At 41.5% G+C, this 14,890-nt stretch overlaps 1 protein-coding gene across 1 annotated transcript; it reads left to right on the forward strand.

Moving 5' to 3' along the window:
* The first annotated feature begins 6,274 nt into the window (after nucleotides 1-6,274).
* Nucleotides 6,275-6,820, forward strand: LOC121450656 (DNA-directed RNA polymerase II subunit RPB4-like). The gene has a single exon (XM_041655821.1). The coding sequence runs from the start codon at nucleotides 6,275-6,277 to the stop codon at nucleotides 6,818-6,820; it is 546 nt and encodes a 181-aa protein (XP_041511755.1).
* Nucleotides 6,821-14,890: the final 8,070 nt, after the last annotated feature.

The raw sequence follows: 14,890 nt of genomic DNA on the forward strand, positions 1-14,890 counted from the left end.
GCTCGACCAAAAACATCAGTGCTTACTCCAAACTCTGCAAATTTAAGTCTGATGCCTAAACACTTTTCAGTTATCCAACTTTTTCAGCTCATTGCTGGCAACATACTTTCTTTTTTCCATTTTAAATGTTTTTATAATATGATCTTTTTCATTTTGCATAGCTATTCCTGTTCAAACTCCCTTCTCATTTCCTGCCTCACCCATTCTTCACCCTCATTCCATTAAATAATAATGTGAAACCAAAGGAAAACATATAGAGATCCTTCTTGAAATTGGAAGCAGAGAAGAATGCCAGGCAAAAGTTGGTAGCATGGGCATGGATTTGTTGTAGGGGATAGAAGAGGGAGAGAGAGTAGTGAGAAGAGGAGGATTGGGGAGATTTTAGGGGAGTGGGATTGTTGAGATGGAGGAAGGACGGATATGGGAGCAGGGAATAAGATATCTTAATTAAATGTTATGGTATAAATGAACGGTAGATAGAAATTATTATAAAATATTGCACTAATGAGGGGAGGACATACAATACCGCGGTTCCCGAGGAGAACAGAAAAGCAGATGTGATTGCGGGGAGCACGCCCGCAATCTTTATAAGTAAAAAATAACTTCAGTGGACCCCGGCCTTCAAGCAAGGTTATTTGCTGGCCTTTCCCTACATCTCTCCCTTTTGTCTAAATAAGACAGAGCTAAACCAAATACAACTACAAACAAGAGGTACAATAATAAAGATAAGAAAAATAATCAGCAAGAAACATATAACAAAAGTTTTGCTAAACATTCTATCTCAAGGACTCTAAACAATGTCGAGAGTAACTACAAATATCTAATCTTCAATCCGTCAAAGATCTGAAAAGGGAAGTAATATTATATAAGTAACCAGGAAAAACAAAGAGAAATTTACAAAATATGCAACAAATGCAGAGACAACTTGGGGTTGGAAAGAGGCTTTGCTTTAGAGGGGTTCCCAGAGTTCCACGGGGATGTCTGCAGCTAGGACCCTGGGCAGTGGAGGAGAGGGTGCCTGAACTGACTTTGGCCCATGGTCAGACTGATGACGATCTTGAATATTACCACAGAACGTTCGTCTGGCGACAGATGGAGATAGAGTCGGAGACCCACATTGGAGCACTGGATTGAGCTCCCAAGGTTCAGTTGAAGAGCAGAAAGAGGGAGAGTATGAGCAAGGAAGTCAGGACTGCAAGGGGTTGGTTCACCAACTGAGACAGTGTGCCGGATCTAATGGGAGCTCACCAAAGCCAGCTGGACTGGGACTGAACGAGCATGGGAACAAAATGGATTCTATGAATGTGGCTGACAATTGGGAAAGACTGAGAAGCCAATGATAATGGCACTGGGACTTGTCTCTACATCATGTACTGGCTTGTTGGGATCCTAGACTACTAAAAGAGGATGGAGGGGGAGGACCTTGGACTTCTCAAAGGGTAGGGTGTTACCCTGCCCACTCTTAGGATTGGTGGGTGAGAGGGAAGCATTAGAGGGGGAGCATGAGTGAAATGGGAGAAGGGGAGAGAGTGGAAATTTTGAATGATACTATTTATAAAGCAAAAACAATTTTCCACAATTCAAAAATGGAAAAAAGTGAGAGAGAGAACGAGCCTAGGGATCAAAACCATGGTATTGATACCCACAGGAATAGCTAATATGAGATAGTGAGAGATCACTGACTCTGGATTGGTAGAATGGAACCTGCAGAAAAACCAAATTAGAACGCCTGAATGTGATGGAGTGTTGTGAGAATTGAGCCACTGACAGTGGAACCAGGATTTAACCCTAGTGCTTTAATTGTCAACATATACTATTTTCAACTTAGGCTGATGCTACACTAGAGTGAAAAACTTTGGGGCACTTTAGCATTACTGCACCCCTCTTCCTGGGAACCACTACCCTGGTAACCAACGACATATGCACTGGAGTTTTGAGTACTTTCCCTCCCCTTTGTAGTCTTTCTTCAGTAGACCCAGAACCTGGAAATGGGGTGAGACGACCTGCAGGTGTTCCTCCTTGTAATCACCAAAGCATTGATCAATTAGAGTTAGCTGGCTGTTGAATGAACTAGTCAAAATAGATGACAAATGATTTCTGGACTTTCCCTTTGATTCTGTACTACACCTCCTTGATTTTTTGTTTTTTTTTTCTATAAAGATCCTTTAGTAGACAAAGCAGTGTTTCTTCTCCTCTCAAGGCTGAGGGATCTCTGCCACAGCAGCAGAATAAAAATTCCTCTTGCTATTGACAATTGTTCTGAGAGTGTCTCTTGGGGTGACCTCCTCCTTGCTGGGGCTTTAGTTCCCAACAAGAGAAGCAGCTACACTTGGCAGATAATCAATGGTTCTGGCATGCACAAAATCTTGGTGTACTCTGGCAATACAGGCTTCAATTTCACACCTTCACACAATTTCACTATAAGCTTCCATTGAGGGTCACTCTTGACAAATGCCTGGCCTGAACTTCTTTCCTTAGGTGAAAGGCGTGATAATTAAATGCCGTTCTTCTACATTTGACTTTTGTCAGAACCATGTAGCTAAGGTGGACGGGTTCTGTTACTAGCTGGATCATGGTCCCTGGTTTAATTACACCTTCACCAATTTTCTGTTTCTCTTTGTTTCCTTCACTAACTTTGCTTGACCCTTCAGGAATTTCTGTGGATCTCAGGGATCCATCAGCAAATAGCCTAACAGAGGTGATATTAAATGGCATGTTCCACAAAACCTGGATCTAAGCTTTTCTTTAATTCTCTTTCACTAGTTATTAATAACTAGGTTGATCTTGCCCAGATGTCACCACTCCCTTTATTTTATATTTTAATGTGTTTTTCTCCTTAAACACAAGATTCAAATCCATTCTACGGCTTTCCTGGTGCTCTTCTCCACTTAAATTTTCTACATTTTTTATTTTTTAAATGCTCATTTTGCCTCTTTTCATTATAAATACTACTTAGTGTGACTACCAACAACAGCTTGACAGAGACTATACTATTAGTTTTTTTTTGCTTGTTGTGACATTTCCTCTGCCATAAGGATCAATTCCAAGCTCACCACTTTATACTTACTCAGACTGTTTAGAAAAGGGCAAAACCCAGATATTTCTTCATGAATATATCACAAGATTACCTAGGGAATATACTAATTTTATTCTCTTCTAAAACCTTTCAATGCTGTCTCACACAGTTCAAATACCAATCAGAACCACTGTCTTTTTTTGCTCTTAATTGTATGCCCTAACTAGGAACACTTAAACCTTTGAACTGTTTTTCTAATCCACAGTACCAAAGTCCATATTCCTTCATCAGAAACATGATCACACAGTATCACAGAAAGACTCTAGTTCTTGGTATCAACTTTATATTAGTTATGGTTCTGTTGCTGCAATGAAACATCATGATAATTGCAACTCTAATGACGGAAATCATTTGATTGGGTGGCTTACACACTTAGATGTTTAGTCCTTTGTCATGATATTCAACACTGTAGTGTGTAGAAAGACATTCTACATAATGTGAATTCTCGGTGATAGGAAGTGAACTGATACACTAACAATGGCTTGTGCATATATGAGAGGTCAAGACCTGCTTCCACAGTGGCACACTTCATCTAACAAGGCTATACCAAACCACCTAATCCACATCTGCAAATGCATTTCCTATTAGAGTATAGCAGGCAAATACTTCAAAATACCACAAATGATAACCTGATAAACAGGTAAGGTCTTGGAAAGTAGAGAACTCCATAGACACACACACACAACATGCACTTACATTTGCGCACACACACACACACACACACACACACACACACACACGTATGAACCTTTGTAGTTCTCTGGCATGCTCAGTACAAATATCCATAAACATGCACGTAATGTCACCAGGCACAAATAACCCAGCCCTATAATAACAAGATACTTTGAGCCCCATATATTTCTATGTCATTGAAAATCTGAGTGCTGAAAAACCTTTCCTTTCTAGAACTGATTCTTTTGACTGTTTGTTTGCTGGATGTTTGTTTTTTGAGACAGGGTTTTGCTGTATCTTTATAGTCTGCCAATAATTAGTTCATGTTGACTAGAGTTGCCTGGCCCTAACAAAGTACCTCCTGCCTCTGCCTCCTGAGTGCTGGGATTAAAAGGTGTGTGCCACCAGCACCTGACTAAAATTGATTCTTAACTGAGGCTTGATCACAGACATGATAAAATAACCAGGGCTCCTTTCTGGTGTAGAAGGTGAGAATAAAGAAAATAAACCAATAAAACCTCTGCTGGGTCTGAGAAAAGAAGATAGATTGGTTTCTTGTGGTGAAAATACAAAGAGGCATTATGAATAATTTCAGATACTAGTCCATAAGAGGCACAACACCATTCAGAAAAAGAGGCTGCCTATATATCAGGACAACATTTTCAATAACTCCATATCCAATAGTGGGAGAATATTCTCAATATATAAAACTCAATACCTAGATATAAAAAACAGTAAACCAACTAAAAATGGATAAACACTTAGACAATATTCAAAGTGAAAACGGAAATGAATGTGAAACAAAGAAACTTCCTGAAGCCCTGCATGACTGTTGGAGGCCCAAGCAGGCTGACCAACTCTGATGCCATCAAGGCTTAGATTGTTTGACCCTAGAATCCAAACACTGAAGAGGAGTCGCCCCAGAGACTACCCCTCACACCACAACTGATGAAAACGCATGAGAATTTTATTAATTTTGTCATGACAGTGTCCCTCAGCATTCGAGAAGCCGAGAGACCTCGAATAGCTGGTACAGGCTACAATTAATGGAGAAGGCTACAGAAGCAATAGTGCTTGTTCTTTGACTATTATGATTTGCTTATTTGAAAGGGTTGTTACCAATAATTGGCTGGAGAACTGTTGCCAGATCAGATGAGGTAAGAGGTCATTTTGACCCCATTTCCCAGGGTTGAATAAAAACATACGTGTATGGGTAATTGTTCAGGAACCGAGTCAATGTCTTAAAGGTTATCTTGCCCCAATTTCTGGAAACATATGTGCATTTATGGCTCTTAGGTCCTTGCTTCCCAGGGAACGAGGGGGAGCACTGTGGCAGGAAGGCTTAGAAGGTTCAGAATTGTCAGAAATGGCTTCAGAATTGTCTTAAACTTTTACAAGATCCAAAGCTTTCAGTTCACATACACCAACAACTTCTCCACAAACTGGTTCTGCCGAAGCAGATGTCATCCCTAAATAGGACAGTCTTTTATCTACCTGGAGCTTGTAACTTGGAGGTGCTGTGATTGCAGTAAGCACTGCCAGCTCTCCTGGGAGACTCACCTGGTGGGGTTTGGGGGCAGGGGTGAGGGTTGGGACATTGATGCTGTCTCCAGCTACAAGCCTAAAGGCAGAGCCTGGCAAACCTTAGAAAGGAAGACCTTAAGGGAAGAGAGGTGGCTGGCTGCCTGGAATTCACAAGGAAACTTTCATAATCCTCACCCCAAAGCCCTGTCAAAAATAGGTTCCCATTTTCTGGGTGTATCTGAGATACACCCCAGAAAACCCCAGGGCTGATCTGATATTTATCATCCATAAGAAACCAGAAACTGTCAAATGGTTCTGATTTTCACCTTTAATCCCAACATCCTTCAGGCAGAATCATCCACATCTTATTGTGAGTTCAAGCCTAACCTGGTATACACACGGAGTTCCAGGACAACCAGGGCCTTTATACACATAAAGCCTCCTACAAAATCCAAAAATTAAAAAGCACCATAGAGCCTAAAATCCAAAGAGCCGAAAATAAAAGTAGTAGAAGAATTTAATAAAGAGAAAAAATAAAGTCTAATGACTGCATTTTAACCTTGAGTGGACAGAAGAATATACTGTGTGACATACTGCAGTTTTTTTAAAGGCTTGGGTGATGGGATGAACCACTAACATTTTCAAATTAAACCAGAAAGCACAGACAGCAAATGATGAAGGCTAAGCTCCTTAATCTCAAGGTCAATTCAATTATATCGAGGGATTTCTGCCATTGTGAGAGATGTTTTTGTTCGACAACATTACTACAACGGGAATGAACCTTGTTCGCATCTCTGTTCCTTCCTGGGAACAAGAGCCAACTTCTTTGGGATTCCAGTAGATACTGAAGACCAGCCAAGAGAGAAAGCACTGTGGACTGAGCAACTCCTGAAATTTTTGAAGTTTCAGTTCATAGCCAGCCATTGTCAGATTACCTGGACAGCAGCCTGTAAGTGATTCCCATAAATTCCAAGGGGGAGTGTGAAGGTACATTCTAAAACAATGTCGGCCGGCGGCAGTGATCCTCGGGCTGCAGACATTGAAGAAGATGCCACTCACCTCTTCTTTTTGAAAGAGTTTGAGACAGTGGAGACAGTCCTGAACTCTGAAGTTCACATGCTTCTGGAGCATCGAAAGCAGCAGAATGAGAGCGCAGAAGATGAGCAGGAGCTTTCAGAGGTTTGCATGAAAACCCTGAACTATACAGCCCGCTTCAGTCGTTTCAAAAATAGAGAGACCATTGCCAGTGTTCGTAGCTTGCTTCTCCAGAAAAAGCTATATAAGTTTGAGTTGGCCTGTTCAGCTAATCTTTGCCTAGAGACTGCTGAGGTGTCCAAAGCTCTGATTCCAAGTCTGGAAGGGTGTTTTGAAGATGAGGAAGTGCAGCAGATTCTCGATGATATCCAGACCAAGCGCAGCTTACAGTACCGATGTTCACACCCTGCTCCTGAGATTGCTCAGAACGTCACCACATCCCAGCCAGGTCAGCCTCATGCAGGAGTGCTGAAGCAGAAGACACTTGGGTCACTTTGCTTTATTGAGATGTAATGTCCCGCTGTGGTCCTCAGACTCATGATATGCCTCATGCCTCACTCAGCCAAGTTCTGGGATTACAGGCGTGAGCCAACACTCAACAGCTTTGCTTTTTGGAGAGAAAAGGCTGGCTTGGTGATGGTCTTGGTTGCTGTTTCCACAGTGACTATTGGACCATAGTTACTGAGTTTTCTTGGTGCAACCTTGTAAGGGTTGCAGTATGGAACCTGTCAGGTATAATGATGTGTTGACTGTCTCTTCCCTTAGTAGTTTTGGAGCCCATGTTGTTCTTTGTTCTTGTCATTTCAATTTTTGATGTAAATAACTAACATTGTGTAGTTTTTATAACTAAACTATTATACAAAATCTTGTATAGGGGCAGAATGTTCTTATCTAGTTGCAAATGGGAGAGATAAACCAGAATTTTTTTTTAAAGAATTTAATTTCTTTATTTATTTCTGGGGAGGGGGTACATGATCCATGGTATGTGTGTGGAGAACAACTTGCAAGAATCAGTTCTGTCCACTATGTTTACTTTCAAGATTGAAATCAAGCTATCAAACTTGGTGACCAGAACTGTTACTCACTGGGCCATCTTGCTGGACTCTAAATTATATTTATTTTATTTACTTATTTATTTTTGCAACTTTAGAGATTCGACCAAAAGCTTTCTCTATGCTAAACAAGGGCTGTATCTATGAGTAACTTGCTATCACTGAAGTTCCATTTGCTTCTGTTTGTGTGTTGTGTACTAGGAGACTAGCAGAGGAAATTGGATGTATACCTATTGTCTTGGGGTTTTTATTGCTGTGAAGAGGCACAATGACCATGGCAACTACTTTCTTTTTCCCCAAGAACAGGTTTTTCTGTGGAACAGTCCTGACTGTCCTGAAACTCAATCTGTGGACCATGATGGCCTCAAACTTACAGAGATCTGCCTGCCTGTGCCACCTAAGTGCTGGGACTAAAGGTAAACACTACCACCTCCTGGCTACCATGGCAACTCTTTTCGTTTGGTTGGTTTGGTTTGGTTTTTTTCAGACAGGGTTTCTCTGTGTAGCTTTGAAGACTGTCCTGGTACTCTCTCTGTAGTCCAGGCTGGCCTTGAACTCACAGAGTTCTGCCTGTCTTTACACCACTCCTCCACTGCCAAGTGCAGGGATTTAAGGTGTGTGCCACCACTTCCTAGCTCGGTATTCCTTATGAAAGAAGCATTTAATTCAGGTGACTCGCTTACAACTTCAGAAGTTCAGGTCATTGTTAAAATTGGGGAGAACATGGCACTGTGCAGGCAGTCATTGTGCTGGAGATGAGAGGGCTACATTTTAAAAGCAACAAGTCAACTGACTGACCCCAGATGCAGGGCAGCTCCTCTCAGAGCCAGACGCGATGCAGCCAGCCACCAGGTCAGATATGCTGAATCTTTCCCGGTAAGCGCACCAAGAGGTGCTATGCAGATTATTGGAAATGGGCTAAGTAATTATGTGAGAATTAGCCTAGAAGAGGCTAGATATAATGGGCCAGGCAGTGTTTAAAAGAATACAGTTTGTGTGTTGTTATTTGTGGCATAAGCTAGCCAGTCGGCCAGGAGCTGTGTGTAAGGAAGTGGCCCGCAGCACCCACTACAGAATGGCGCCTGACATGGTAGCAGCAATTTCTTGGGTCTGCTCTGCTTGCTAGAGGCAAGCAAGCACTCTCATCGTAGAGAGGCTTCCTGACTCAACTTTAGCTGCAAAACCTTGCGGCTCTTTTAAGAGGTCCTGCCATGAAACACTTAAATCGTGTTGATGAAAAGCTGAACACATGCTCTTTGGTTTTCAGCCTTAGAAGGAAAAAAAGCTGAGCCATTGTAAAATGCCAGCTTTCTGGGCCATCCTGAACAAACGCTGACTCTGTCAGGCAGGCAGTCTTTGTGGTTAAGCACACTGTGGCAGCTTGCTTGCTGGCAGGGACCTTGAAACGCCATAGAGTTGTGGCAATAAACATGGCTACAGCTGTTACCTCTGCCATGAGGCTGGAAAGCTAAGGAATGGGCGGGATGTAGCCGGCAAAGCCACGGCTTTAATCCTACCCATATTGCTCAGTAATTTAAAGGCTTGTGTAGTCAGAAAACGAGAAATATACAGTGAAAAGAGATTCAAAGACAAAGAAAACCTTTAAATAATTTACAGTGTGTTAAAAACATATGCAGGCTAACAGTAAAAGTTCTTAAATTAAAAAAACAAAAAAAAGGAAGAAAGAGAGTAGTTGGGTGTGGTAGTACACACCTTCAATCCCAACACTTGGGAGGCAGAGGGAGATTGACCTCTGTGACTTCCAGGTGTGGTAGCACACGCCTTTAATCTCAAAGCCAGGGTGGCAGAGACAGATGGATGTCTGAGAGTTCAAGGACAGCCTGGTCTACAGAGTTATTCCAGGTCAATGATATACAGAGAAGGGTTGCTCTGAACACCTTCAAAAAAATCACTTCACTCAACTGCTGACTGAGATGAATCTAGCACACAGGTTATACCATGAAAGACCTACATAAAAGCAGCCCATTCAGTAGGAAGCAGTTTGGAGAGCAAAAACTGTGCCCATGTTCCCAAATATTGTTTATCAATGTTCTTTTACTTTTTAAAAGGGATATGCTAGAGATATGAATAATTTGCATTGGTATGGATTTGACTTTATTGATATAAATTTAAGGTCAATCTTGTTACATGTGTATGTATTTCTGATATTGATTAAGGTCTTCTGATTAGGTAGTTCATGTAAAAATGTAATGTATATAGGTTGATGATGGATAATATTTAATAATAATCAAGTGTGTAGTTATGTTAGTTAGATTTTCTAGATGGACATAGATATATTTTAGATAGACATTTTTCATATCTTTCAAAGAATACAGAACAGGATATTTAATGTTTTAATAACTTAGGGCATTTCAAGACAATGAGACATCTGCTCCTGGCATCACCAATCTACTCCAAAAGGAAGATGGGCATCGAAGAAGCTCCTTATCGAGTTTGATAGCCATTTGGGCAAGAAACTGCTATTGTCTGGACTATTGCATAAACTGGACACAGACAACCCGCAGAGAGTGGACTACTGAACTTGCTTAAAGGTGAGATGATCGTACAGGGTTCTGATACATGAAGGAGTCTGCAAGACATTCTGCAGGACACAGCAGATAGTGACTGATCTGCCTTTGAAATTTCCTGCTTCATGGAAATGTCTCTGGATTCTATGGGCCTGAAGGCCGAAGATGGATGCCCCAGAGGTACAAAAGAACTTTGGGTGACTGTCCAGGCAGCGAGATGTCTCTGTTAATTCTAGAGTTTGGAAGTTGCTTATTTTTGTTTGCTTGAGTAATATTGTATCTGTCTTGTGTCTTTGATGGAGTTGAAGAAGAGATAGTTAAAGTTATTGTTTTCCTTAGTTATGAAAAGATAAAATAGATGTAAATATTGTATTTTTTACTTGATAACTGTTTTGTTAAATTAATTTTGCTATGTTAAAGTTAAAGCCTTCCTTACTTTTAGTTTAAACAGAAAAAGGGGAAATGATGGAGGAAGGTCATTGGCTAATAAAGAAAGTGCCTTGGCCCATTTTGTAGCTTAGAACATTGGTGGGTGGAGTAAACAGAACAGAATACTGGGAGGAAGAGAAAGTGATCTCAGTAGCCATGCTCCCCTCTCCCGGGCAGACGCGATAAAGCCAATGATAATGGCACTGGGATTTGTCTCTACTTCGTGTACTGGCTTTTTGAGATCCTAGTCTATTTGGATGCACACCTTCCTAAGCCTGAATGGAGGGCAGAGGTACTTGGATTTCCCACAGGGCAGGGTGGTACCCTGACCTCTCTTAGGACTGGAGGGGGAGAGGGGTAGCAAGATTGGGGGAGCTTAAATGAAATGGAGGAGGGGAGGAAGTGGAAATTTTGAATTGTATTATGTATAAAGCACAAAATATAAAAAAAATTACCAGAATTTAAGGAATGGGGGAAATAAAGAGAGAATGAGCATAGGGATCAAAACCATGATAGTGATACCCACAGAAATAGATGATCTGGGATAGTGAGAGCTACTGGCTCTGGACTGAGAGCAAGAAAACCTGCAAAAACTAAATTAGAACCCCTGAATTTGATTGAAAGTCTTGCGGATCGGGCCAATAATTGCGGAACCAGAATTTATCCCTAGTGCTTTAACTGTCAACATACTATTTTCAATTAGGCTGTTCTTACACGAGAGAAGCAGCTACCCTTGGCAGAAAACCAATGGTTCTGGCATTCCACAAAATCTTGGTGTACTCTAGGCAATACAGGCTTCAAGATCACACCTTCACTCAATTTCTCTATAGGCTTCCATTGAGGGTCACTCTTGACAAATGCCTGGCCTCAACCGTTTTCTTTACGTGAAAGGCGAGATACTTCTACTTTTGACTTTAATGTCAGAACCATGTTGCTAAGGCTGGCAGGTTCTGTTACTAGCTGGATCATGGTCCGTGGTTTAATTACACCTTCACCAATTTTCAGTTTATCTTGGTTTCCTTCACGAACTTTGCTTGACTCCTCAGGAATATGCTGTGGATACCGTGCTTGCCTAACCTCAGGGATCCATCAGCAAATAGCCTACAAGAGGTGGGATTAAAGGCATGTACCACAGCAGCTGGCTCTAAGCTTTTCTTTAATTCCTTTTCACTAGTTGTTAACTTAACTGTGTTGATCTTGCCCTGAGGTCACCACTCCCTTCATTACAGTTCCATGTGATTTTTTTCCTTAAACACAAGATTTAACTCCATTCCACTTCCTGGTGCTTCTTTTCGCCTTGGATTTTCTACATCTTTCATTTTTTAAATGCTCAGTTTGCCCTGTTTCACTATAAATACTGCTTAAAGTCACTACTTACAATAGCTTGACTATACCAGTGGTTTTCTTTTTTTTCTTATTTTTTTATATTTTAGATTTAGTCTGCCATAAGGATCAATTCCAAACTCCACAATTAAAGTTAGGCAGACTCTAGAAAAGGGCAAAACATAGATACATTCTTCATGACCCAGCAGGCCTGGGTCTGAAAAAGCCTGGGATAAAACCGGACTAGCTGAACATAGCAGACAATGAGGACTACTGAGAACTCAAGAACAATGGCGATGGGTTTTTGATCCTACTGCACCTATTGGCTTTGTTGGAGTCTAGGGAGTTTGGATGCTCACCTTACTAGACCTGGATCAAGGTGGGTGGTCCTTGGACTTCCCACAGGGCAGGGAAACCTGATTTCTCTTGGGCTGACAAGGGAGGGGAACTTGATCAGGGGAGGGAGAAGAAAATGGGAGCCTGTGGTAGGGCAGAGGCAGAAATCTTTAATAAATAAATAAATAAATAAAAAGAATTGTCTTCCAGTTTTAAAGATCCAATGCTTTCAGTCCACACACACTAACAACTACTCCACCAGCTGGTTCTGCAGAAGCAGATGTCATCCCTAAATAGGACGGTCTTTTATCTACCTGGAGCTTGTAACTTGGAGGTGCTGTGATTGCAGTTAGCACTGCCAGCTCTCCTGGGAGACTCCCCTGGTGGGGTTTGGGGTGGGGGTGAGTGTGGGATACTGGTGCTATCTCCAGCTACAAGCCTAAATGTAGAACCTGGCAAACCTTAGAGAGGAAGACCTCAAGGGAAGAGAGGTGGCTGGCTGCCTGGAATTTACAAGGAAACTTTCATAATCCTCACCCCAAAGCCCTGTCAAAAATAGGATCCCATTTTCTGTGTGATATCTGAGATGAACCCCAGATTTGATCTGGTATTTATCATCCATAAGAAACCATAAACTGTCAAATGGTGGTGATTCTCACCTTTAATCCCAACATCCTTCAGGCAGAATTATCCACATCTGATTGTGAGTTCAAGGCTAAACTGGTTTACACACAGAGTTCCAGGAAAACCAGGGCTGTTACACACATAAATTCTCTTACAAAAGCCAAAAAGTAAAAGGAAACATAGAGCCTAAAATCCAAAGAGCCAAATATAAAAGTATTAGAAGAATGTAATAAAAAGAAAAAATAAAGTCTAATGAGTAATTGCATTGTAAACCTGAGTGGGCAGAAGAATACGCTGTGTGACACACTGCAGTTTTCTAAAGGCCTCAGTGGTGGGATGACAACTAACATTTTCAAATTAAATCAGAAAGCACAGACAGCAAATGATGAAGGCTCAGCTCCTTAATCTCAAGGTCAATGAAATGGAGGGAATTCTGCCATTGTGAGAGATATTTTTGGTTGCCAACATGACTACAACTGGAATGAACTACAAGCCAAAAATGGAGGGCACACCTGTAAGGGATCATTTTTGATTGGTTTGTTCTCAATCTCAAGGAGGGAAAGACACTCCTTTGATGATTGAATTTGGTGGGAAGACACAGGCCTTTAATCCAGTTCATGACGCCAGAAGACACACCTTTAATTTTGGCCACGCCTTGTGCTGGAAGAATATATAAACACCTAAGAGGAGACTTTGTCTCATTTGTCTCTGGCCCTCACCTTGTTCGCATCTTTGTTCCTTCCTGGGAATAAGAGCCAACTTCTTTGGGATTCCAGTAGATTCTGAAGACCAGCCAAGAGAGAAAGCTCTCTGGACTGAGCAACTCCTGAAATTTTTGAAGTTTCAGTTCATCACCAGCCATTGTCGGATTACCTGGACAGCAGTCTGTAAGTGATTCTCATAAATTCCAAGGGGGAGAGAGGTTGATTGTACTGTTGTGTAAGGTGCTCCGTTGTTTAGAGAATTCTGACTAATAAGTCACCAAGGCTCTACCACATGAAATTAACTAAATGGGCCCAAAACTGGTGCTCAAATGCCCAATACTGTTGGGACCTGTCTCATTCACATATCACAGTGGTTTTTTTTTAGCAGGATCTCAGGTTTTTGAGCCCTTCGTGACAATTAGCCAGTGCTGACTGGAAATTTTGAAAGTCATAGAGGCAAAACTTTTTTTTTTTTTTTTTTGGTTTTTCGAGACAGGGTTTCTCTGTGGTTTTGAAGCCTGTCCTGGAACTAGCTCTTGTAGACCAGGTTGGTCTCGAACTCACAGAGATCCGCCTGCCTCTGTCTCCCGAGTGCTGGGATTAAAGGCGTGCGCCACCACCGCCTGGCGAGGCAAAACTTTATAGGAAGTGAGTCACTGCCGGATAGAGAATTTATCCTGAAATGACATCAGTCACAGAAAAACCTAGCTTTATAACATGATATTTCCAGCACCATGGCTTTGTATGTTTTTCTCAATAGCCACACTTTCTACGTATGTCTCATTTATTTCATGGTTTTTCTTTTATCATATTTCAACGTTCACACAAATCTAGGAATTCCTTTCATTGTTTCAAATTCCTTAGGTTTTAATTTTTGGAGTATCCAGAAGGTATTCTATGGATAGTAATTTGCATAGAATATTATCCCTATTTACCTTTAATTTAATTTGTATCTCATCACTTGATAAGATTGGCCAAAGATTTTCATTTTGGTTCATTGTTGAAAATAATCAAATCATTATTTCTCTGATGTAAGTATTTGTATTTGCATGGACACATCCGAGATTCCCTCTTTGATATTTTCTGTGATTCCTTGTCTACTGCTTTCTATGTCCTTGGAGTGCATCATTAGTTTTGTGTGGGAAATCTTCAGTATTGCTATAGGATAGGGTCATTTCAGGTTCCCTATCCTCAGCTGCCCAAGGAACTAACTGGGGACCTTGGCTTGGGCGTCTGGAAGCCACTCTAGGTTCAAGTCTCTTGCCAACTCTAAGGTGGCTCCCTTAACTAAGTATTATGCTTCCATGCTCCCCTATCCAACCTTCCTTTATCCCAATCCTCCTTTTTCCCCAAGTTCCCCCCATTCTCCCCTTCTCCCTTTTCTCTCCCCATCTCCCCTTACCACCATCCCACCCCACCCCCAAGATCTCAATTTTCTCCCAGGCCATGTTGTCTACTTCCCATAGCCAAGAGGACAACTATATGTTTTTCCTTTGGTTCACCTTCATACTTAGCTTCTTTGGGATCACCAATTGTAGACTCCGTGACCCTTGTTTATGGCTAGAAACCAATTATGAGTGAGTACAT

This window comes from Microtus oregoni, unplaced genomic scaffold (genome assembly GCF_018167655.1).
Source record: "Microtus oregoni isolate MIOR12 unplaced genomic scaffold, Mior012 000007F_ref0000211, whole genome shotgun sequence".
In the NCBI taxonomy this organism is placed as follows: Eukaryota; Metazoa; Chordata; class Mammalia; order Rodentia; family Cricetidae; genus Microtus; species Microtus oregoni.

Bases quoted from the DNA above. Each gene is read 5' to 3' on its own strand.
- LOC121450656 (XM_041655821.1), top strand. From the start codon at position 6,275: ATGTCGGCCGGCGGCAGTGATCCTCGGGCTGCAGACATTGAAGAAGAT.